The sequence below is a fragment of the Zingiber officinale genome, chromosome 2A (assembly GCF_018446385.1).
Source record: "Zingiber officinale cultivar Zhangliang chromosome 2A, Zo_v1.1, whole genome shotgun sequence".
NCBI lineage: Eukaryota > Viridiplantae > Streptophyta > Magnoliopsida > Zingiberales > Zingiberaceae > Zingiber > Zingiber officinale.
In genome coordinates, this window is record NC_055988.1 from 107684688 (window position 1) to 107711327 (window position 26640).

General features: G+C 40.0%; 1 protein-coding gene, 1 long non-coding RNA gene and 1 pseudogene across 2 annotated transcripts; all 3 read left to right on the forward strand.

The window, feature by feature from the left end:
* The first annotated feature begins 635 nt into the window (after window positions 1-635).
* LOC122041888 lies at window positions 636-1231 on the forward strand. The gene is made up of 2 exons (XR_006129112.1): window positions 636-792; window positions 1068-1231. It is a non-coding gene; the product is annotated as an uncharacterized LOC122041888 (long non-coding RNA).
* Window positions 1232-1479: 248 nt separating this feature from the next.
* LOC122043881 lies at window positions 1480-5414 on the forward strand (annotated as a pseudogene).
* Window positions 5415-7626: 2212 nt separating this feature from the next.
* Window positions 7627-8859, forward strand: LOC122041887. Its single transcript, XM_042601753.1, has 2 exons — window positions 7627-7848; window positions 8433-8859. Exons 1-2 carry the CDS (start codon window positions 7633-7635, stop codon window positions 8709-8711), a joined length of 495 nt encoding a protein of 164 aa, XP_042457687.1. The 5' UTR covers window positions 7627-7632; the 3' UTR covers window positions 8712-8859.
* Window positions 8860-26640: the final 17781 nt, after the last annotated feature.

Sequence of the window (26640 nt, forward strand, 5' to 3'; positions counted from 1 at the left end):
CAAAGATGAAAAACACTAAGATGGATGTGTCGAGTTACTAGAAAGTATATAATAAGAAATATCAATATTGAGAATAGTTAGGCATAATTCAATAAATGAGAAAATGAAAAATAGATTGAAATGGTATGGATGTGTTCAAAGGTGAATAGATTGTATAGTTAGAAGAGTTAAATCTATTAGAGAGAAAGCTGTAATATATAATGGATAGAGGAAGGCTAAAGAACATATTAATCTAATAAAAATATTATTTCATTGATTTGAATCTTAATAATTAATGGAGCTTCATGAAGGAATAAGATACATGTAGCAGACAACATATAATTGGTACAAATATGAAGAGTTGATCTTGATGATGTGCTCTTGATAGAGACTCATTATTTCACAACTTATTGTACCTTCCACATGGTCCATGATGAAGTTTATTGTTGAGGACTTTGAGAAAGCTATTTTCCGACTATGCATTTTTTTGTTCATTGGTGCTGCAAGTTATGCAATGTTCTGCATTTTCAAGGAAATTCTATTGATCATTTGTCCTGCTAATTTAGTGAGTAATTTCCTTATCTCACTGCAAATCTATATGTTTAAATTTGTCAAATGAAAGATTATTTCTGATAACTGGAATTGTTTAACTTAGGGCCAAGTAATTGGAGAAGAAGCTTTTGTTCGAATAGCTCCAACTATTGCAGGTGTGGCAGACATATCAACAGCACACCATCTCTTTAAGGCACTGGTTGGAGATGAAGAAGGCATCTCTTATAGTTTATGGACAACATATCTTTCTGAACTTTTGAAGTATGTCTGAACTTTTAATTTGTGTGCAAATACATTTATTAACAGTCTATCTGCATGACTGCATCTAGTTCATAATACATCATTCTGTCAGCCATATTGCTCTGGATATATAGCTTGCTGATGTTTATTTCGATGGGGAAGACTTGTATTCTTTCCCTATTATGTTCATTTCATCCAAGTTTGTTTTCTCTGTACTTTGTAATTCTCTTTTAACTAAAGAATCTATGTTTTTTAGTTCTCTTTTCACTAAACACTTGCTTGTACTTTGTAAAAAGGGTACATCAGGCAAGACAATCATATGAAAACAGAGACAATGTGTTGCCCAATGAGCAACTTTTGTGCATTGGCTCAAGCAGGAGGCGGCCTGTTTTAAAATGGGAGGATAACATTGCATGGCCTGGAAATCTGACTCTAACTGATAGGGCATTATATTTTGAGGTAAACAACCTTTCTTTTTGGATGAATCAACTGTCTTTTTCCAAGGACCAGCATGGTTGACATTTCTCATTGTTGCTGAGGACCAATACCCTGGCTCGGAATGAGACTTTAGACCTGGTTATTGTCTGCTAAGTAAATTACATTTGTGACATTAGGTTGCGCATATATGTTACTTTCTTAAGGTTGTAGTATGCTGTCATGCTTATTTGCCTGCTGAACTCTTCTCAATGTGAACACTTGCATATGTGAATGTCTTTTTTCTATAATTATAATGTAATTTGATTTGGATGAAAATAGACAACTCCAGTATATTTGACATTGTCATTTTTTAGCCAACTTATTGAGATATTAGCCCAACTGTCTTTTCAATTCCATTGATATTGGCAGGCCTTTGGACTGACAGGTACTAAAAAATCAGTGAGATTGGAACTCATGCATCATGGTTCACGGGTTGATAAAACAAAAGTTGGACCACTTGGGTCAAAATTTTTTGATTCTGCTGTATCTGTTACTAGTGGCCTCAAGTGAGTAAATTTTATATGCTTACACATCTATTTCCATTCTCCCTTGAAGCATAATGATATAAAGTGCATCAACTTGTTTTAGATTCTAATCCATGTTCGGCCATAATGTAGCTTACAGTGCATTGTCATGAACATAAAAACATCAATAAGTATTTTGAACGTGATTAGTATTAACTCAAAATATAAATTTTGGACATTTAGATTTCTCTTTTAGCTTCACATTGAATTGTGATAGCCTTACAGGTTATTAAAGTTTTGCTTTCTATACACCTGACTTTATCATAGTTCTGACATCATATTATATCAGTTCAGAAACTTGGATCCTTGAATTTATTGATTTTGGTGGTGAACTGAGACGAGACGTTTGGCATGCTTCCATTAGTGAAATTATCTCAATGTATGAGTTTGTACGTGATTATGGACCAAGTGATGATGACCCATTAATCCATTAAGGATATGGTTCTCATAAAGGAAGGAGACGAGTTATTTGAAGTACAGCAAATAGTATAGCAAGGTTAAAATGTCTTCAGTTTATAAGAAGACTGTGAGAGGATCCAGCTAAACTGGTGCAGTTCTCATATTTACAGACTGTTCCTTATGGTGAAGTGGTTTTGCAGACTTTAGCTTTAAGTTTTTGGGGTGGGCCACTGATAACAAAGTTTGAGCGAACAAATTATCAACGAGTTGAGTGGAGTAGATCTGTTGAAGACCTTTCTGATGTTAGTATTCATGTGTTTGACATAGATGGAAGTGTGTACTTGCGCAAGTGGATGAAATCACCAAGTTGGTCAGATAACATGTCGGTCACCTTCTGGAGGAATTCTTTAGTTAAACGTGGGATTGTGTTGGCAAAAAACCTTGTTGTAGGTGATCTAAGTCTTGTTGAGAGGGCAGCATTGACATGCAAAGTGAAAAATCGAATAGTGGAGAAGACCCGAGCAACAATTGATGCAGCTATGATCAAAGGAATACCAAGCAATATTGATCTTTTCAAGGTATTAATTTCTCCATCTATGAACTCTTTAATGGTTTTACTGATAGAAAATCTGTGTTTTACACTGACTAAGCTTCTACCTTATGAAGTGCTATAGCATGTGTCACATGAATAAACATAATGAGCATGTGGAGCTAAATAAGACAATTAATCTTCGTGCCTTAGATAAAGCATGAAATGTAATACATATACAATGGATCAGATCCTTAGCATGTTGAAATTACCATCATGCCAGCTCAATTAATGTGCAAGTAAAATAATGTGTAAGTAGAAATTGAATATTTGAATACCACATTTACTTGGCTAATTATGTATATTCTTGTGGTTATGTTTTTTCCATAATTAACCTTATCTCGTGCTTTATTCACCATTAGAATAGGAAGACTGAATTTTCCTATGTGCTTTACCTTATCCACTTACACTGGGTTTAGGCAGGGACTCATTATTGCAGTTTGGTAATAAAAAAAAAATCACTTGGCTCAAATTTATGGAACTTTGCTGGTATCCTTGTACATTCTCATCAAATCCGGTACATAGAGTCATGAAATTTGAGGCATACTGGCTAGGAGAATAACAACTCTAGTTATGTCATTTTTGATTCAAATATACCCAGGCACTCACCGGATTTGGTTCAAGAAAACCTGGGTTGTGGTCATTCCCATTCTTGTTTAGCACTGGCACTCCTAATGTGCACTGATTAATATTCCTGTTATTTAAAACCCATTTCTAAGGCATGAGGCATTATCATCTAAACAAAGACAAATATCAGCACCCCACGCGCGCGCGCGCACACACATATATATATATATATTTGTGTAATGGGAAATTTCAAAGTTTTACTTTTCTGTTTGTATGTATAATTGTATATGTCTTTTAGACCAAATCATAAAGGATTTTTAGATGACCTTGATGAAGTTCTTCATGATATAATGCTTCTCTTAGAAGAAATTTGAATGGGCGTATGTCTTTGGGGAATACAGAGGTGTATTTGAAGGTTTTTGGTGAAAGAATATATCTTATGATATTATAATTACTTTTTTGTGAAAAAGACAAGTGTTTTTATTACTTCTAAGAGTGGGAATAATCATTGTTAAATAGATTTTTTTAGGTAGATTTAATTATATGATAATTGAGAAGTCATACTTGGCAGATGCTTAACCAACCAATATTGACTGGTGTTACATATAGGTCATAGAAAATATCATATCATTATAATCGAGTCGTGTCTTTCTCAAATAAGTTGTTTTTGTACTCAATATTTGTGGTCTTTTATAAGTATTGTATTCCTTTATTGGGATCCATATATCATTGATATTTAAATCAATTTTTTTTATCGCATCGACCCTGTTTCTTTTTGCCCCTCTTCGCTTGTTAGACATTTCATTCTAATCAAATTCAAATCTTCTAACTATAAAGTTTACTGGTCACCTTTGGGCATGATTTTTACCACTTCAACTTTTTCTCTCTATTTTTATCATATATTAGAGTTAAACTAAATTGTTCTTTAGAGTTTTTAGTTTTTAATTTTTTATGTTATCCTTCATAATAGTTTTATATATTCATCTTAGCATTCCTATCTCCTATACATTAATATTCTATATATGTTGCTTTCTATTAGCCCAATACTTCGTTTAACTTAAAAGGCACACAACAATCACAATCACACTTGTGTAGAAAAGATCCTCTCCTTTTTGACCAATACATTCTTCGTCTTATCAGTGATGCCTTACTTCTCCTTGTTTAGTTATAGGTTGAAGATATCTAAAATCTTACATGAATTTCATATTCATCCATCTTGTTATCTTTTCTTATTAATGAAAGTACATTTCATGTATTCTTATCTATTTGTCTTATTATAAATTTTCACAGACATGATATCTTCAACTCAGGTTATTTCATAGACTAGATGTGGAAAAAGAAAAATAGTCAAAATCTAGTTAAACACGGTAGTCTTCACAAATCTTCACAAAATCAAGTTGACTTGTCATATGACTTAAAATGTGAAAAATGAGTGCTCACAGTTTGACATAATTGACTTAGGAGTTGAAAAATAATTCATTTTTTATATTTTTAACCTATCCAAATAATAAATACATCCAAAAAAATCCTAGAATTCTCTAATTGATAAGTAATTGCAAGTTGGTTATTCTGGTTATATATCAACAATTGTTTTAATCGTAATAAATTAATTTTTAATAGTAGTTCATCTATAATTATGATTTTTAAGTATATTTTAGGTAGTGTTTTAAAATCTTAAATTGATGTGATTAATAAGCAATTGGAAATATTAATCTGGGGTTGTCTGAACAATTATCTTCTCCTGGTTGATGTAGCCAATCAAGATGATTGAACCTCTTGTTGAGCAATCTTTTGATTCATTAACAGTTATTTTATCCATAGTTATATTCTTCCTTTAGTTGATTAACTTGTTCAATCTGTATGGACCTTAGGAGCTTTTGATTCCCTTGGTAGTGGTTGCCAAAAAATTTGACGTGCTTAGGCAGTGGAAGAAGTCATGTTTAACTCTATCTTTTTTATTCATTGTTTATTCCATTATTTTCAGGTATGTAGATAATATATTTGTTTTTAGATACTTGAAATTTTTTGTGCACTTTGCAAGTTTTACTGCTAAATTTTTTTAATTCAGAGACTCAAAGAAAACATAGTATTTGAATGTCCTAAAGAAGTGATGCATATAATTCCAGAATGTATATAGTTGTAGTGATAGATATTAACAAGGTTCAAAAATTCGAGCTGTGTCGAAGTTTTGGTTTTTTACTACAACGATGTTTCAATATTGTGCCGATATTTCAATGCATGGTGCCGATAATGGATTGGAGTTCAAAAAGGAAGGAGATGAAGCATAAGAAGGAGACATTGTTGTGCTGAACATGATTTTAAATCATGTACCATGCTTGTAGAAACCTATCATTTTGGTAAATTACCGAAACTCGATATCACTTAACATAGCAATGTATCCTTTGCTTCCTCTCTTTCCTCCTTCAACCTCTAATCTATCTTCAGAGCGTCGGCACGATACTAGAACTGTATCTTGTCTCTCAAAGATATTGTGCATGTTTTACGGAGGGATATTTTAGTTGCAGACTTGAGAAAATACAAGGGAGGGAACCAAGCCATTGCTAGTTGAGTTGCATAAGCCATGTTAGTGTTATGTAATTAGTCCCCTGAGTTTGTTTATGGCTTTTGCCTTAATCATGATATTGAAAATAGGTAACTGTTCCCCCATAATCTAAAGAGACCTAGAAGGTAGATATTGTTCATCCCAGCTATGATCCATAAAGAAAGGTTGATGCAATCCATACTCCAAAATATGAATGACCATGATATTTTAGTCTTCTATAGAAATTTCAATTAAACTCATTCTTGTTTAAGCCAACAATAATTTGTATACCTGAAAGAAACAAATGATGGACTGGGAATTGGCTGACCAAAGATCATTATATAAATCATTGTTTGAAATCTTGTCTTGTATCATGTGCTATGGTCAAAACATATTGTTCGGGTAAATTATCAAAATTCAATACTAATCGGCACAAGTATTCTCTTCTATATTATTGTGTCGACTATATGGATGAATATAATCATTGTGTCAATTATATGGATGAATATAGTCTCATGATAACGCTTAATTTCTCTTGACATGCTATGATGCATGTTGAAATAATTTAAAATTTTAGATGTCATCTCTCTTCTTTTTTTTTTTTTTTTTTTTTTTGTAATTCATTTCTTTCAGATTCTGTACCCAAAAGAAACAAATGAGTTAAGAACTGAGAATTTGGTGAAGGCTAATATACAAGTCATTTATTGAAATCTTGTATTTTGTTGTCCATATGGTCAAAATATATTCTTCTAGTAAATTATCAAAACTCGATATTAATCACATAACTAATCTTTCCAATGCCATATTATCAATTATGTGGATGCATATTGTGTCATGCGAACACTTGGCATGTTATAGTACATGTCAAAATAATTTATTTTTTTTAAGCTTCTGTCTGCCCAACACACTATCCGAATTGTATCATTTTAGATGTAACACCAAGTGCAAAACAAAATATGTAGATGTCATCTCTTGTTCTTTTTTCTTCATTTCCTTCTTGCTTCCACTTCTGATTCTTCACTAGCACTATAAGTCAGAATATCAGCATGATCCAAACTGGGCACAGTTCCAGTCAAAGATAAATCCTGGCACGCCTCGTGATTTTGAACCTTGATAGAAATGACTCATTCAAGTGGGAAAGACCACATACAACTACAGAACCAACCTATTAAATTAGATTTTGTCTTTCCAAAATAAAATGATAAATCCAGTTAGCCTCATTAACTAGTCCTGGGGTGACTCGCCTAGCCCCACGGAATTTTTTCACCGGCCACTTGGGTAAATCAGAAAGCACTTGCGGCGGGAAGTCCAAAAGTCTCATTTGGAGGAAAAATTTCTACAAATATGCTATGGCCATGGATCAAACCGCGGGTGTCTGGGTAACAACTTGGATGCCCTACAGTTGCACCATAGCCCCGGGGGACTAGATTGTCTTTCCATTTATATAGCAGGAGGTTCAGATGGATTATGTTTTCTTTCCAGTTTGCATCATCTGCTTGTTGTAAATTCTTTCATCAACATCATTAATCTTTTGTGTAATAACGAATGCATCCCTGATTTTTATTGTTCTTGGATTTGTTTGTTTTAATGTTTATCTTGCGAATTAAATCGCCTCGGCGTTAGGTAGGCATTTACTTGCTTTGAAAAACATCTCCATTTGTTTCTTCAATAATATGGCATTGTTTTTTTTCTTTTGCCAATAAAAGATTACATTTGGTTTCCTAACCATATCTGTTGCCTTTTACTTTCAGAACATTGTGACTATGGCTACCACTATGCTTTTATTGAAGGGTCTCAAAGAACAAGGGCGTCTAGGAAGATCTTTTGGTAGAGTAGTAATACAAGATCAGCCACCCTCAAATACAATCCAGAAAATAATTGCTGTAAAGGATGCCATGACATACATCGAGAACTATCTTCAGAATGTTAACATTGTTCTCCTTAAAATTAGGACGATTTTGTTATCTGGTCAACCTGAGTTATGCTATCGCCATTTCCACTCCTGTGTGATTGCTGCTGGTCTCAAAAATTTTGCTTGCATCGAACATGTTTAATTAGTAATTATAAATATCATTTGTTCTGTAGGGGTACCATAATTTAAAAGGTTAAGAATCAACTATGCGAGCACCTGCCAGTGAAATTCCCTCTAAATACCTCTCTTAAGCATATCCATGTAGGTGTATTGAAAGAACGCAAAAATAATTTGATATTAACTACTTTGATACAATCCTTATAAAATTGCATAAGCCCTCTTTTTTTCTTGTCATTTGCATGCTTCTTTTAGATCGACAAATATGTGATAATTTCTTATGCTACTTCATACACATATGATCCTTCTATTAGAATTTGTTTATAGACCTGCTTCTCTTTTGAAATAGATTTTCTCATTAAACTTTGCTGTTCAAGCAATCAAGTTACCCTACTGGAGTGTCAAGAATCTTAAGTGGAAGATGTAATCATATGGAAGACTTTTTGGATTAAAAAAATCAATACGATTTCATCCTTCCTTTGCTCAAAGATTGCTTGAAGTAGAAGACACTAATTCTATTTGCACTTCTTGCAGGTGACATCTGAAATTGCTATGGTGCTTCTCGGTTTGGCTATTATTCTCCTTGTGATTCCTTTTAAGTATATTCTTGCTTTTGTTATCTTCGATCTTTTTACGCGCGAGTTAGACTTCCGAAGGAAAATGGTTATCAAAGTCATGAAGTTTCTAAGAGAACGGTGGGCTGCTGTTCATGCGGCACCTGTGGTGGTACTCCCATATGAGAGTACTGATATGGTTGGAGTCGACAACATTGATGCAGACAAAACAGATCGAAAGGATATTGGAAAACGGTAATGCTGCAGCCATAGTGTAGAAATGTATGAAATATCAATAAATCCATTGATATATACTAATAAACAGGCAAGAGGTTCAATATATTTCACAAATTATAGTTCTAGGATAATTTCATATATATATATATAGCGCATATGCTTCCGACTCCTGCTGCCGACTATGACCGATTTTCACCGGGCAATTTTTACTGTAGTAATACTCTGTGAGATTTTTTTTTTATTTTCTTCTACTGTAGTACTCCGTCAGAATTAGCAGATCCAGTGTTGTAGTAATTACAAAATCATAGTTACTACAACGGTTTTATTTATGGTCCTACTAAATTGTAAAAGCTATGATTCTATAGCTATTATAACGTTCTGGTTTAATCACGTTGTAACAACTACGAAATCGTAGTTGTTATAATATTTTCGATTAATTATATTGTAGCAACTATAAAATCGTAACCGCTATAATGTATCTAAATCAGAACATTGTAGTAGATATAATTCTGTAACTGTTACAATATTCTAATTTTTTGTTTAACCACGTTGTAGAACTAATATATTGTAGCAGCTATGAAATCACAGCTGTTACAATATGATTAGATCAGAATGTTATAGTAATTACAAATGTTGTAGTGGCTACGATTTTATAGTTGATATACTATTCTAATTCAGTCATGTTGTTAGTCGTTATGATTTTATTCTAATTCAATCATGTTGTAGTAGTTATGATTTTAGAGTTATAATGTACTGGTCTAGTACGTTCTAGCAGTTATAAAATTATAGTGGCAATATGATGATTTTGTAGTAGAAAAATAATTTAGGATTTTTAAAATTTTGACATAGCGATGTTAATTATAATAGAAAATTAAAAATTCATTTTGACGGTGCGATGTTATAATAGAAAAATTAAAAAAAAAAAAAAAAAACTTATGACGGGATTCTGCTATACAGTGAGAGTCAAAGAGTAGATATATATAAGATTTTGATATACACATCTTTACCTTACACTCCTGAGCGTCCTCTCTCTCATACACATATTTTGTATTTATTTTTCCAAGCAAAGAATGTTAGGAACAAGTCTCTAGTATTCCATTCACCGGTTCCTTCTAAAAATAAAATAAAATGAATGAAAAGATTTTACTGTTCTTTTGAGGGAAAGTTGTTTTGATTCAAATGTGAAAAAATAACAAATTATTATTAAAATATTTTCAATTCCATTCAATATCTGACTGTTAGGAGCTTTTTTCTTAAAAAAAAATTAAACTATAAAGTGGAATTGTAGATGATCTGATCCATGGATACTGGGGTGGTTGATTCTACATTAGGTATGTTTCTTTCATAAAACTATTTTTAAGATTTTTTTTTTAAAATCATGATAAATGATTTTTTTTTGTCAATCAAAATCTTTCTTCTCATAATAGACAATTTTTTGAGAAAAATAACTTCTTTTGAAAAAAGGGCATAATGTTGGATCGTAAAGGTGGTAGAGGAGGGTGAATAATGATTGTCATTTTTTTAAAAGTTGAGAATAAGTAGCAGATAAAAAGTTAAGGAGAACGAATCGAGAAAAAAAAAAGACAAACATGTGCTAACACAAGTAATTTTTTACTTGATTGAGATCCTTCGACGACTCCTTCACTAAGGCCCGCACTCGTTGAGTGCTTTCATTGGACAATCCACTAATAATTTGAATAATACAGTTAAACTAAAAAAGGTTACTAACAATAAAGAAAGGAGAACTTGATCGTCGATTGTTGGAGGAGCGTTATAGCTTCGTAGGAGCCTTTTTGGAGCAGCGCGTAGGAATGAAAGTCGTAGCACTTGATATTCTGAAACTGCTGGTCGAAGGCTACTTTTATAGTCCCATCCGAACGTCTGGATCCCCTCCTAGGTGCATGAATTATGCTGATTTAGCGAGCTCTCGTTGAAACTTTATCCTTGAAGTTTATCCACCTCTGTGCGCCTGGACCCCCTCCAAGCGCCTAAACCATTGACGTGTGTTTGGCTCGTTGACGCCCTCCAACTCAGCTTTTGGATGAGTTTTCTGGTCTGAGCGCCTGGACTAACTCTAGGCGCCCGGACCACCCAGGTGCCTGGCCAAACACCCGTTCGGGTGAAACTGGTCTGGGCGCCTGGATCAACTCCGAGCGCCCAAACCACTCTTTTTCACCCTCTTCTTTTCTGCAAAAAAGAATTAGTCCATACAACCAAAATATGTTTATCCTACAAAACAAAGTTAGCACAATATGGTAGTATTATTAATTAGATCCTATCTCCCCGAGATCTGGATCTAGTCAAGGTTTCAGCTTAGATTTTCCAAATGAACTTAAGCTGGACTGACATCTACTGTTCCCTTAACCAGGAACGCGTCCTCACCGGACCTCTCCTCCAGTTGCTTACCTTTTGCTTACCAACTGCATTCGTTTGACTTGCCTGTACCCCACTAAGTATTCCTGCTAGTTGTCAAGTCCGGACTTCGGCCGGTTGTGAGGCTACAGACCCAACCGGACTTTTCACCAGATATCGGGTCACTCCTTAACCTATCTAGACTTCGCACCAGATATCGAATCCCGTGGACCTAATTAGATTTCAGCCTAGTGTCAGGTCTTCTAGACCTGTCAACTCATACACACTTAGTAAAGCAATTAGACCATAAACACTCTAACTTTAATCCACTTGTCATTTGTCAAAATCTGAGTTAGATCATTAGTGCAAATTGCACCAATAATCTTCCCCTTTTTGATGCAATAACAATCTGAGTTAAAGTTAGAAAAAAATAATATTGAAAGACAATATATAAAATGCAAATAAATGATCTAAGTTAGTTTTGAATTTGATTTACTTGATCAAGTTTGTTTGTTCTTTTTCTTTATTAACCGTTATCCTCCTCTTTGATATTCATAAAAAAAAAAAATCTAAGGTAAAAGAAAGACAGACATAATATGGGATAAGTAATGTTAAACATTAATACAGAAATATAACTGAAAGTAAACATTTTATATGTATCGGACTTAGGGAGAGGTTTGAACAAAAGTTAAGTTTAGCAAAAAAAAAAAAAATTGCAAATAATTTTTAAGAGCATTTTCTAAGTAAAGCTTTGTCAAAATTATGTTCCAAGTAAGATTTTGTCAAAGGATTTTCCAAGTGAATTTCTTCAAAATTTTCTAAGTAATCTTTTTCAAAAATTTCTATGTAAAATTTTTTAAGGATAAGGATATTCAAAAGTAATTGTAAGAGAAAAAAATTCTAAGTAAATATTTACAAAGGAATGAGATTCTTAGTAAATATTTTCTAACAATTTTCTAAGTAAAGATTTTCATAGTAAGTTTAAAGACAAATTTTCTAAGAAAGATTTTCAAAATAATTTTAAAGAAAAGTTAAAAAATGCTTTCAAAATTTTTTTGATAAATGTTTCAAAAAAAAAATTAGTAAATGTTTTCAAAAATTTTCAAGTAAGAAATATTTTCAAAATAATTTTAAGAGTAAGGATTCAAAATAATTTCCCAAGCTTTAAAAATGGTCTGATTTTTTAAAAACTTTCAAAATTATGTATTTTTCAAAGCAAATAATTTTTCAAAATATTTTCTAGGAAAAGTTTTTTCAAGAAAAATTTCTCAAGTAAACATTTTAAAATTTTTGACTAATGATTTGAAATTAGATCCTTCCCTGAATCTAATATCTTTATTTAAAAATAATCATTCAACTACCAATATCCTTAGTACATGTCTAACCGTTAGTTACTAACTATCTACTAGAAGATAACAGTATTCACTTAATTAGTCAAATTAAGTAATAATATGTCCAATTAGATATTTACTGAAAAATGATTACTTAACTTGATCAATGTATTTTTATATTTTTCGTCCAGACTTATGTTGATGCACTGATATAACCATCTAAAGTCCAGAAAAAAGGCTACGCATCTCACGTCATTTTAAGTTTCTGAATACACAATCAAGGTAGACTTAATATGTTTGTGAGATGCTCATTCCCTAGATCTATAAGATCATGCTTTCTATGAGTTTAATCTAAACAAATGCCAAAATAATTTTACAACACTAGAAAAATAAAAATTTTTTAAAAAACATAAGTAAATAATTTTCCTAGAATTTGCAAATCACTTAAAAATTTATTTGATAACAAGAGTTCTAGTCTATTGTGCACCTTCTCAGTTTTTTTTCTTAAGTTACTAAATTTTATTAATTTAATGTTAAGTTCAAAGTAAGTTTATTTAACAGGTTTATGTTTGGATTGATAATATTTAATTGAGATTTGAGTTAATTGATTGGTAATTTAAATGATTTAAATTAGGTTAGTTTAAAGTTTTAATTTGGTTGAATTAAGGTATTTAATTTGAGTTTTCACTTAAGGTTATAAAATACCAATTACCTTTTATACGTCCTTTGTGAAGTTGTTTTTTCTTCTAGTGAACATTTTCTAATCATGTTCACTAGTTGTTCTTCTTCGTCGGCTTCTGAGTTAGATTCATCTTCTGACTCGGGCTTGACTCGAGCTCTAGTTATTATTTCTTTTGATGGATCTGTAAGAAAAGCCACACTTTTCTCGACCTGCTTTGAGTTAGCATATTTGTGGAGTTTATGTTCACAATAGCTTATCTAATTTTAATTTATTTAAGTTCCTCAAAAATTTATAGATATCTACTATAGATGCCCACAGTGCATTTCGAGGAAAAGAGTTCAAGGCATACCTGATTACATTCATGTTTTCTAGTTGGTAACCGATTAGGTGGAACTCGTTCAGAATATCATTGATTCTTGCATGTAGCTGAGTAACTATTTCTCCATTCTATATTTTAATATTAAATAAATTATTCAAAAGTAATTATCTCTTGGTTACCTTTGAATTGGGCATACCCTCATGTAATTCGACTAACTTATCTCATAGTTCCTTCGCATTCTTGTGTGGGTCGACACGGTTCAATTATTCCTTTGTAAGTTTATACTGGATTGTGTTCATTGCCTTTGAGTTGATCTGGACCTTTTTCTTATCTTTCGGATTCCATTTTTTTAGGTCGAGGGGTACTTTAGTTGCTTCATCTATCGTCACCCTGTATCCTCGTTGGATGGTGAACCATTGATCGATGTTTTTTTATGTATACTTTCATCCGTTTCTTCTAATACGGGAAGTCGTCCCCGTTGAAGAGGGGGGGGGCGAACGGTATTATATCCCTCATTTTGGGCTATTAATTTCCGAAATAAAATTTTAAAAATATTGCTAAGACTTGGTATTGGGATAAGTAGTGTGGGAAAAAAGAAAGACTTGATTGGTTTTGCACTAATTCAAGATATTGCAGAAAGAGACGAGAAGACTTGTCTAAAAAAGGTAATTGCACCAATTTAGGTTATATCTAAAATCTCAAAACTGAAAAGAAAGATTAATAGAATGTTTGAAAGTCACCCCTGCTTGATTGGTGGTTGCACCAATTCAGAGCCAACTTGGCTCTGATACCATTTGTTGCATCGTAAAGATGCTAGGGGGTGAATAGTGATCATCACTTTTTCGAATGCCAAGAATATGCAGTGGATAAAAAGTTAAGGAGAAGGAAGCAAGAAAGAAAAAGACAGGCACACGCTAACACAAGTAATTTTTTACTTAGTTCGGAGCCTTCGACGACTCTTACTATAAGGTCTGCACTCGTTAAGTGCTTTTGTTGGATAATCCACTAATAGTTCGAATAATACAGTAATGAAGTACAAGTGAACTAAAAAAAGGTTACTGACAACAAAGAAAGTAAGGAGAACTTGATCGCTTATTGTCAAAAGAGTGTTACAGCTTCATAGGAGCTTTTCCGGAGCAACGCGCAGGAATAAAAGTTGTAGCACTTGATGTTCTGAAGTTGTTGGTCGAAGGTTGCTTTTATAGCCCCATCCGGGCGCTTGGATCCCTTCCCAGGCACCTTGAATGTGCTTATGTGGCAAGCTTTCATCGAAACTTCATCCTTGAAGTTTATCCACCTCCGGGCTCCCGGACCCCCTCTGGGCGCCTAGACCGTTGATGTAGGTTCGGCCAGTCGACGCGCTTCAACTCAGCTTTTAGATAAATTTATGGTTCGGGTGCCTGGACTAACTTTGGGCGCTCAGACCACCCAGATGCCTGGCTAGGCACCCATCCAAGCAAAACTGGTTCGGGGTGCCCGAACCACTCTTTTTCACCCTCTTCTTTCCTACAAAAAAGAGTTAATCCAGATATCCAAAATATGTTTATCCTACAAAATAAAGTTAGCGCAATATAGTAGCAGTATTAATTAGATCATGTTTCCGCGAGACCAGGATCTACTTAAGGTCTCAGCTTAGGTTTCCCAAATAGACCTAAGCTAGACCGACTTCTATTGTTCTCTCAACCAGGAATGCGTTCTCACCAGATCTCTCTTCCAGTTGCTTACCTTTTACTTACCAACAGCAGTCGCTTGACTTACCTTTGACCCATCAGGTCTTTCCGACAGTTGTTAGGTCCGCAGATCCAACTGGACTTTAACCAGTTGTCAGGTTCCTCAGACCCAACCAGACTTCCTGCTTGATATTGGGTCACTCCTTGACCTATCTAAACTTCGCACCTAGGGGTGTAATCGAGTCGAGCCAAGCCGAACTCTTGAATGTTTGAGCTTGGCTCGTTTATAATCGAGTCGAGCTTGAGCTTTATTTAACGAATATATTCATGGCTCACGAGCTTATTCGAGTTTTTATCGAGCCTAAACGTCCTTAATACATATAAATTATAAATTTAAATATTCATTAAAAACTAAATTATATATTTAGAGAAAATTATAATATTCTTATTAAAATTTATAATTTTATTCTAATAAATAAATTTAATATATTTGTCTATATTTTTCATAAGTAGAAACTAAAATCTATAATTTCAATATCAAAACTATTATTTTTTATTTAAAAGTTGATTCATGAGGTTAACAAACGTGTTCACGAGCTAACGAGCCGAGTATTGCGAAGCTTAAGCTTGGTTTGTTTATCTTAACGAGCTTCATTAAACGAGCTCAAACGAGCTTTTATCGAATCGAGCTTCGAATAGCTCACGAGCGGCTTGGTTCATTTACACCCCTATTCGCACCCGCTATTGGATCGTGCAAATCTAGTTGGATTTTAACCTAGTGTCAGGTCCTCTAGATCTATCAACTCCTGTATATTTAATAAAGTAATTAGATCATAAATATGTTAATTTTAATATACTTATAATTTATTAAAAATCTGAATTAAATTATTAAGTATAAATTGCCAACAGGTAAGCCATTTTCTTGCTAAGTTAGGAAATGAAATGCTCTTTCTTCTTCAATTTTTACCCTTTTTAATGCAAACTCATCCTTTTGAGAATGGTGCCCTGCCCAAATACAATGAGAAGGCCAAGTCATTTGGCCAACTCGGCGAACAAACGATGCAAGCAGTCTAGGGAGTCAATCCAAGTGAGTTGGATGGGCCAGGTCGACTGATCAAGTTGGATATAGGGTTGGTTAATTGGGCTATAAGTGATTTGATCGAGTCAATCACACAAGTTGGGTAGCAAAGTAATTTGGTCAAATCAGGGGACATTGGGTGGGTCGGTTAGATTGGGTTAAGCTAGGGGCAATTCCTCTAATTGGGTCATTGATTTAGCCAAGCCAGTCATAGCTAACAGGTTTGTCAATTCAGTCGGTATAGTTGGGTTAATTGATCATATCAATTTGATTAAGTCGTTAAATTGATGAAGTTGGTAGGCTAAACGGTCTCGTCACTCGTTTGAGCCATTCAATTTGAGCAATCTAATTTGTTCGGATGACCAAGTTTGCTCAGGCTAGCCAATCAATCCAAATGAGCTGATCGATCCAAATGACCTGATTAATTTGAATGTGCTAAACATATTAGGAATTCAATTCGGCAGGCATTTTCCTATAATTTAAATTGAGATTAGAAGGCACTTACTTATTGAAGCGCCTAGCTCGAAGTGGAAAAGTGAAATACTGAAATCGGCCAAACTAGTTCGTCACTTTCAAGTCTCAACACGAGAGTTTTGTTTTGTGTGAAAAAAAAAATACTTGGCCGAACTCTAATTAAAAAACAATGAAAGTGATTTAGAAAATATTTTTGAAAACGATATCATGTACACATATTAATATATTATACACCTCTAAAGGAATAATTTAATTAAATTATTAATTTATAGATAAAAAAATTAGACTTTTACATCATTAATTATCTTTTCTTATTTATGTTTGTTTACGTTGCCTTTTGTTCTTTTGATCAAAACTTTTTACAAGGTTCACTCAAATGTTAGTTGGGCAGTAATGGAGTGATTAAAGCAAATTAGTCAAATGAGTATCGATCTAAGTGTACGGTTAATTAAAGATTAAAATATGATGCATCATTTAGGTACTAAAACATCCCCATCAATTTTTCAGTCAATATCTCTAAAATTTAAGATAAATTACCAACTTTATTAAACTTAGAGAATCTTTTTTTAATACATGGTACACCAACTATTCCATAATTTACCATATATTTATTTATTTATTATTATTTCCCTCTCCTTTATACTTTTTTATTATTTATTAAATGTTTAGGGTAACGTTTTCATTCCCTATGATCCTGTCCGAACGCTGACTCAACGGACGCTGGGCACGTGGCGCTCTCCGGGTCGCCGATGTAGATCTCCGGCTAGTCTCACGAAGCTCCGGCGAATCTGCACAGAAGTCGAGCCGGGAAGGGGTTACCGGCGGCGACCCTCCGACGCTCAAGTCAGGCAAGCAAGTGGTTGAAAAAGTAACTCCAAAGCTTGTAGAACGCGTACCTCCGGCGAAGTCTGCTACTCCTTATATAGAGCGATAAAAGAGCCTCTACACGCCCACCGAGGCGCGTACGTGTCCGCAGCCCATATCTTGGTATGTGTTTGTCAGAAAGCTTACCTGACGTCATACTGCAACAGTCCCGTCGTGCCTTTGATGGGACAACAGGACACCTCGTTGTCAGACTAGGAGTATGGCCTAGCCATACGACTTGACAGCTGTCAGCAGATGTTCCTGTCCCTATTTACCCACCGCCGGCCAGGACGTCCGCTCGGCCGGCTAGACGGAGAGCGCCGTCCGGACGGCCCTAATTCCCTACGCCGGCCCGGCCGAGCGGCGCGCCCATTACGTCCTGCCTTCTCTTAGGCCTTCCGCTAGGTCATTATTTATTGTTTCATTGAGCGTCGGAACCCCAATCCCTGTCAAGGCGCCTTTTACCATCAGATGTTTACTGTCAGACCGATCGGCCTGCCCTTTTCTCACGAGTCCGGTCGGCTCACCCTTCTTCGATGGACCACCTGACCCTTTGACCTCCACGTGGCGTTGACCCCTCATTAGGGGGTCCTGGACTTTTACCACCGGATCACCCTAAATTTAGGAAGTTACTGTTTTTAAAATTTAAATTTAGGAAACTAATAGGGTATCTGATACAAGGGATTTGTTTTAGATAAAATGTAAAATTTAAAGTAAAATGTATATTTAATGTATTAATGCTCTAAGTTAGGTATAACGTCTCCTAAATTGCATATTAATAAGGGTTAAACTAGTCAAACAAAAAAATTAATTAACTAATTAATATCATTAATAGCGATGCATGGACCTTGCTAAGTTGGAAAGGAGACGCCATTTGACTGGATTAAAGATAGAAGACGATCCAACAAACAAGAAGCTTCTGCACGGCTTCACTTCACGCAGGCGAAGCTGCAGGACGCCTTTTACCATCAGATGTTTACTGTCAGATCGATCGACCTGTTCTTTTCTCATGAGTCCGGTCGGCTCACCCTTCTTCGACGGACCACCTGGCCCTTTGACCTTCACGTGGCGTTGACCCCTCATTAGGGGGTCCCGGACTTTTACCACCAGATCACTTGCCGTCCCCTTGAGTCTAGTCGAAAGAGGCGAAGTCCGATTGACTGGACTGCCGATCTGACTGAGCAATGATCACTGCATTAGGCCGCTCGGCCCGGCATAGGGATGCTCATCCGTTCGGCTGTATCTTGTCCATGCCTTGTGTTCTCTTGGTGTCCGATACTCTCCCCTACTACCCATCACGTGCGCTGCGCACGGTAAGGGGAACTCATTAAATGCGGCCAATATCCTGTTGACACGTGGCGATCGTGCGTTTGTCAGCGTATGGCGGTGGCGTCACTTCCGATGGGACAGCCGCCGTTTGAAATGAACGGCTGGATGATGACCTCGTTATCGACGACCTGGATCGGACGGTGGAGGTTGCTCCCGGGCGACGATATAAAGCCCGCGACTCCGTTTCCGCCGCATTGTTGCTTCATCCTCCTCCGGCGCTCCTCTGCTCGTTTTTTTCTCCGGCGACCTCGCCCCTCAATTCTTCGGCAACCCCCAGGCCTCCGTCGATCATCTTTCTTGCTCGTAAGACCCTCTTTCTCGTCCCAACGTTTTCTTCTTTCTGTTAATCGTTTCCTTTAGTCGGTTTTCCTCCATTTCTTGCTTGAACCTTCCCTTTTAGTCCCGTATTCTTGTCTTTCGACCATGACTAGCACCTCGCAGTCGACCGGCGGCGCTTCGGGTCTATGGTACACGACCATAGAGAGCCGTTTTGACGAGGAGGACGCGTTGCGTCTCGCTCGGACTTACGACATTCCTTTCGACCACCAAATAGTATTAGCTACACCGGCCGATCGGCCTCATGAACCGCCGCCCGGCACAGTTCTTTTTTTCCGAGACCAATTTTTGGCCGGGCTACGCTTCCCCACCCATAAGTTTTTCTTGCAAGTTTGCAACTACTTCCGCATCCCGCTCGGCCAACTAGTTCCGAACTCCGTAAGGCTGCTGAGCGGGGTGATAATTTTATTCAAACTGAACGGCATTCCCCTCGATCCTAAGATTTTCCACTACTTTTTTTATCCCAAGCAAGCCGAGTGGGGCACCTTTGTTTTCCAGTCTAGGATAGGTTTCGTCCTCTTCGATAATATGCCGAGCTCCAACAAACATTGGAAGGAGCATTTTTTCTATATACGTTTTCCCGAGCGGCCAACTTTTCGCACCAAGTGGCAGACGGCGATGCCAGCGCAACCGGAGCTCGGCAAATTTAGAGGCTACGCGACCTACCTTCATGCAGCAGTATCAAGAGGGGGAGTCGGCTCGTTCTGACGAAGTGAGGAAGGCGTATCTCCGCTCGGAAGATTTCGGAGAGAAGTTTACCGACAAGATATCCCTCACTTTCGAAGAAGCGATTAAGGCGGCGATGGATTACCTGAAGACCAAGGGCCACCTGCCCGCCGAGCTGGCCATCCCCCCCGAGGACCTCGCGACCGTGATGGGCGCCATCCCTGACACTCTTTTTGACTTTGACGCGTGATAAGCGTTTTTTCTTTTTATGAACTTTTTTGTATTCAGGCCGTTCGGCCCAACTTTTTTGGTTAGCCTTGTGCTTAATAGATAATCTTTTCCTTTCCTTCAGCTTTTGTTTTGGCAAGAAATTTTCCTCTCGTTATAACTAAAGTGTTCTTTAAAACTCCTCCGCTCGGCACCATGCTCTGTCAGACTAAAGTCGATTGTCTTTAATAACGTCATTCATCATGCGACTGAGTAGCCACTCGGCGTGCGCGTTCACTTGTTCGCATTTTTAACTCTGATTAATCATCTTTTGCTTCGCGCCTTACCTCAAAGGAGTTGTCGATAGATTTTCGCAATGCGAGCCGCTCGGACGTTTATAGACGCCGGCTCGTCTCTCGATATTTAACGTCGGAGCTCAACAGTCTTCTGCTCGGACGTTTATAGACGCCGGCTCGTCTCTCGATATTTAACGTCGGAGCTCGACGGTCTTCCGCTCAGACATTTATAGACGCCAGCTCGTCTCTCAATATTTAACGTCGGAGCTCGATGGTCTTCCGCTCGGACGTTTATAGACGCCGGCTCGTCTCTCGATATTTAACGTCGGAGCTCGACGATCTTCCCCTCGGACGTTTATAGACGCTGGCTCGTCTCTCGATATATAACGTCGGAGCTCGACGGTCTTCCGCTCGGACGTTTATAGACGCCGGCTCGTCTCTCGATATTTAACGTCGGAGCTCGACGGACTTTACGGCTAATTTCGACATTGTCTATCGGCGGAACCCTCGGCCATCCTTTGAATTAATTTTGCTTCCTGCATTACAAGGACCTGGGCGACTAACATATACAAAAAATGATTTACATTCGTGCACCTTTCACCCCGCTCGATAAGGCTGGAGATGATTCGCACTCCACGGTCGATCCAGCTGCCGCCCGTCTTCATCCTCCAAATAATAAGCTCCCGAGCGGAGTTTTTCAATAACCTTGAAGGGACCCGCCCAGGGAGCTTCAAGCTTGCCGACGTCGCCGACCGGCTTGACTTTCTTCCAGACGAGATCGCCGACCTGGAATGATCTGGGGATTACGCGGTGGTTGTAGTTTTGCTTCATCCGCTGCCGGTATGCCATTAGCCGAACGGACGCCTTGGCTCGCTCCTCGTCGACCAAATCCAGCTCCATGTTTCTCCGTTCGGCGTTGCCATCATCATAACTCTGGATCCGGACGGACTCAACGCCGACTTCTACCGGAATGACCGCCTCGCCGCCATACACCAAATGAAATGGCGTGACGCCCGTCCCTTCCTTCGGCGTCATTCGGATGGCCCATAAGACGCCTGACACTTCATCCGGCCAACTTCCTCCCAAATGGTCGAGCCGAGCGCCTAGAATACGAAGAATTTCCCGATTGGCTAGTTCGGCTTGACCGTTGCTCTGGGGATAAGCTACGGACGTGAAGTGTTGCTCGATGCCGTAGCTTTTGCACCACTCCTCTAGCATCTTCCCTGTGAATTGCCGCCCATTGTCGGAAACCAATCGGCGAGGGATGCCGAACCGACAGATGATGTGTTGTCAGATAAATTTTTTGACCATCTGTTCGGTGATCTTGGCTAGCGGCTCGGCCTCCACCCACTTAGAAAAATAATTGACCACCACTAGCAAAAATTTCCGTTGCCCGGTCGCCATCGAAAATGGACCGACAATATCCATTCCCCATTGATCGAACGGACATGAAACTGTTGATGCCTTCATTTCCTCTGTCAGTCGGTGGTTGAAGTTATGGTACTTCTGACATGAGAGGCACGTCGACACGGTCTGAGCGGCGTCTGCTTGTAAAGTCGGCCAAAAGTACCCGGCCAAGAGGATCTTCTTGGCCAACGATCGTCTGCCCGGATGCCCTCCGCATGATCCTTGATGTACTTCTTGGAGGATGTAAGCCGAGTCCTCCGAGCTCACGCATTTCAACAACGGGCGTGAGAAAGCCTTTTTGTAAAGCTGATCGCCGATGAGTGTGAACCGACCGGCTCTCCTCCTTAGCAGCTGGGCTTCATACTCATTGGATGGTGTGGCGCCCGAGCGGAGGAACTCTATGATGGGTGTCCGCCAGTCGCTTGGAAATGTGAGGCCTTCCATCCGGTCGACGTGCGCCACCAACAGTACTTTTTCAATTGGCTGCTGAATGGCGACCGGCGTTATTGAGCTCGCGAGTTTGGCTAACTCATCAGCTGCTTGATTTTCTGCTCTGGGTATCTTCTGGACAACAACTTCTCTAAAATCGGCTTTGAGCTTCTCGAAGGCTTCAGCGTAGAGCTTGAGCCGAGCATTATTGATTTTGAAGGTACCAGAGAGCTGCTGAGCGGCCAACTGCGAATCCGAGTGAAGCGTTACCCGACCGGCTCCCACATGCCGGGCAGCCTGCAAGCCAGCTATGAGGGCCTCATACTCTGCTTCGTTGTTGGTAGCTTTATAATCCAGCTGGACGGATAAGTGCATCTTTTCTTCTTGAGGGGAGAGCAACAATATTCCAATCCCGCTTCCGAGCCGAGTGGACGACCCATCCACATATATTCTCCACATAGCTTCCGGCTCCGGCCTTTGCACCTCAGTCACAAAATCGGCCAAGGATTGAGCTTTGATCGCCGAGCGGGGATGGTATTGGATGTCGAATTCACTTAACTCTGTCGTCCACTTGATGAGCTGCCCGGACGCTTAGTCAGAATACGCCGAGCGAGCTATTGGTTTTGATAATGATAGTATCGCCAGGAAATATGGGCGAAGGCGGGCGAGGACCGAGGCAAGCTAGCTTTTGAGGCCGATGTAACGAGATTCAAGATCTTTTAAAATGTGACTAAGAAATATCGGCTCCTCTCCTCGCCCTCACGGTCTTGCGCGATTCTGCTCGGTCGAGGATAGATAAATACAGAGTGGCTCACCAATAGTCGGCAGCTAATCAGGGAGCGAATTCGATATGCCTTTAAATCTTGAACGCGGTCGTATTCTTTGTCCCTGAAATTTTGTAGCCTTGCGAAGATCTTGAAAACGAAGGCTCGGTCGGTTTTGGAGATGAATCGGACAGAGCGGTTATTTGACCGGTCAAACGCTGCACTTGTATTTCTTGGAGGCGGCATATCTTGTAGAGCTTTCACCTTCCTGGGATTTGCTTCGATGCCCCGCTCACTATGAAAGCGCCCTCCTTTTGCTCCGAACATGCACTTCTGGGGATTTAGCTTGACTCCATATTTGCGCAGCGTTCGGAAGGTTTCTTCCATATCCTTGAAGAGATCGGCCGCTCGGACGGATTTAATGAGAGTGTCGTCCACATAAACTTCTAGATTTCGCCCGATCTGCTCTCTGAATACTTTATTCATCAAGCGCTGATATGTGGCCCCCGCATTCTTTAATCCGAACGGCATAACATTATAGCAATATGTGTCGTCGACCGTCACGAAGTTGACTTTTTCTTGATCTTCACGGGCGAGCGGCACTTGGTGATAGCCCTGGTAGGCGTCGAGCATACAGATTAATTCGCAGCCGGCCGTAGAGTCCACTAGCTCATCTATCCGGGGCAGAGGATAAAAATCTTTCGGGCAAGCTTTGTTGAGATCCCGAAAATCTATGCACACTCTCCACTTGTTATCTGGCTTGGAGACTAATACTACGTTAGCCAACCAGCTCGGGAACTGCATCTCGCGTATATGGCCGGCCTCCAGAAGTTTTTCCACCTCTGCTCGGATGATGGAATTCTGCTCGGCGCTGAAGTCCCTTTTTCTTTGCTTTACTGGCCGAGCGTCCGGTCGGACATGCAACTCATGCTGCGCTATGCTCGGTGAAATTCCGGGCAGCTCATGTGTCGACCAAACGAAGACATCATGATTTTTCGGAGGCATTGGATCAGCTTCTCTTTCTGCTTCTCCTCCAGATCGGACGCAATAAAAGTCGTGGCCTCCGATCGGGTTGGATGAATCTGCACGTCCTCCTTTTCTTCATAAATTAAAGAGGGTGTCTTTTCGGTGACGGCGTTTACCTCGATCCGGGGCGCCTTCCGAGCGGTATTGGCTTCTGCTCGGACCATCTCGATGTAGCATCGCCGAGCTGCTAGCTGATCTCCCCGTACTTCTCCCACTTTGTTCTCCACGGGGAACTTGATCTTCTGATGGAAGGTTGAGACGACCGCTCGAAATTCGCTGAGCGCCGGTCGTCCCAAAATGACGTTGTAGGACGAGGGAGAGTCGACCACCACGAAGTTTGTTGTCCTTGTCCTCCTGAGCGGCTCTTCTCCCAGCGAGGTAGCCAGCCGGAGCTGTCTTACCCGTAAACCCGTAGAGCGGAGTTGTCATGGGCAACAGCTCGGCTCGATCAATTTGCAGCTGATCGAACGCCTTCTTGAATATGATGTTGACTGAGCTCCCTGTGTCAACAAATACGCGGTGAATAGTATAATTGGCTATTACCGCTTTGATGAGCAGAGTATCGTTGTGGGGGTACTTCAACTCCTTCCAAGTCCCCGGGCCCGAAACTAATTTCGGGTCCTTCCGCTCGTTCTCGGCTACAGCCAACCGCATGAATCTGGAGTTGCCGGACGCTCGCCTTTCTAGCTCGATTGGAGTCTCCTCCGGTCGGCCCGCCAGCAATAACGTTGATCTCGCCTCGGGAAGTATTACTTCTATTTTCCTCTTCCCGAGCGAACGGTCGGGACCGTTCTCTGGACGCTCGGCGATTCTCCTGCCTTGGAGAACGATGCCGATCGGGAGTCTGTTGCCGTGGCCTATCAGCTCGCGTCCGATCGGCTTTATGAGTTCTTTGTTGCCTGTCGACTGAGGGAGACCGTCGTCCGGCATTCCGGGGCACAGGATGAGCCACGAAGGGAAGACTTCGACAATCCCTTGTGTTGTGCGTATCCGTCCGGTGGAAGGAGCAGAACATCGGGGTCCATCTCTTCTTTGGCTTGGGTCGGGCGGCAGCTACCTCTTGCACATGGGACCTGGCGTGGGGGGATCGGATTGCTTCGGCCCTTGGTCCTCTAGGCGGCTGATGAGCGGAGTGCTGTTTCCACTCGGCTGGAGGAGCCCGCTCGGCTGGAGTTTCCTTTTTCCTAGCCGCTTGCGCCTCTTCCACATTGATATATTCGTTAGCCCGGTGTAGCATGTGATCGTAATCTCGGGGCGGCTTTTGGATGAGTGATCGGAAAAAATCCCCATCCACTAGGCCTTGTGTGAAGGCATTCATCATGATTTCCGAAGTGGCCGTTGGAATATCCATCGCCACTTTGTTGAATCGCTGGATGTAAGCTCGGAGCGATTTACGGGCTTCTTGCTTGATGGCGAACAGGCTCACGCTCGTTTTCTGGTAGCGTCGGCTGCTTGCAAAATGGTGGAGGAAGGCCGTTCGGAAGTCCTTGAAGCTTGTGATGGATCCGTCCGGCAACCTCCAAAACCACCTTTGAGCCGATCCCGAGAGAGTGGTAAGAAAAACTCGGCACTTTACTCCATCTGTGTATTGATAGAGAGTAGCTGTGTTATCGAACTTACCCAGATGATCATCTGGGTCAGTTGTCCCATTATACTCGCCGATCGTCGGAGGCATGTAGTGCTTTGGCAGAGGATCTCGTAGAATAGTCTCTGAAAATTGGCGATTAATTCTCTCGGGCGATGCGTCCGCTCGGGGGGCTTTCCCTTTCCGGTCATCTCATCTAGGTATTTCATCTGAAGAAGATCCCCGATCTCTATGAGCTGCCGCGGCTTCAGGAGTGCGGAATAGGGCCCGATGAAATGCAACGGTGGCCGGCGGGGCTTCTGCTCGACCGCCAGACGCTGATGTTTCTTGCTGCTCCGACCGCTCGGCTGTGGCTTTCTGTTTTTGCTCCACGAGCTTGGCGACCCTTATCTCGATTAGAGCGTCGAGTTCCTCGTTCGAAAGCGTCACCGTGTGTTGTCGTCCAGCCTCGTCCATTGCTTCCGATCGGATGCAGGAGCGTTCCCACAGACGGCGCCAAATTGAACCTGTCCGAACACTGACTCAACGGACGCTGGGCACGTGGCGCTCTCCGGGTCGCCGATGTAGATCTCCGGCTAGTCTCACGAAGCTCCGGCGAACCTGCACAGAAGTCGGGCCGGGAAGGGGTTCCCGGCGGCGACCCTCCGACGCTCAAGTCAGGCAAGCAAGTGGTTGAAAAAGTAGCTCCAAAGCTTGTAGAACGCGTACCTCCGGCGAAGTCTGCTACTCCTTATATAGAGCGATGAAAGAGCCTCTACACGCCCACCGAGGCGCGTACGTGTCCGCAGCCCATACCTTGGTATGTGTTTGTCAAAAAGCTTACCTGACGCCATACTGCAACAGTCCCGTCGTGCCTTTGATGGGACAACAGGACACCCCGTTGTCAGACTAGGAGTATGGCCTAGCCATACGACTTGACGGCTGTCAGCAGATGTTCCTGTCCCTATTTACCCACCGCCGGCCAGGACGTCCGCCCGGCCGGCTAGACGAGGCCCGGCCGGGCGGCGCGCCCATTACGTCCTGCCTTCTCTTAGGCCTTCCGCTAGGTCATTATTTACTGTTTCATTGAGCGTCGGAACCCCGATCCCTGTCAGGGCGCCTTTTACCATCAGATGTTTACTGTCAGACCGATCGGC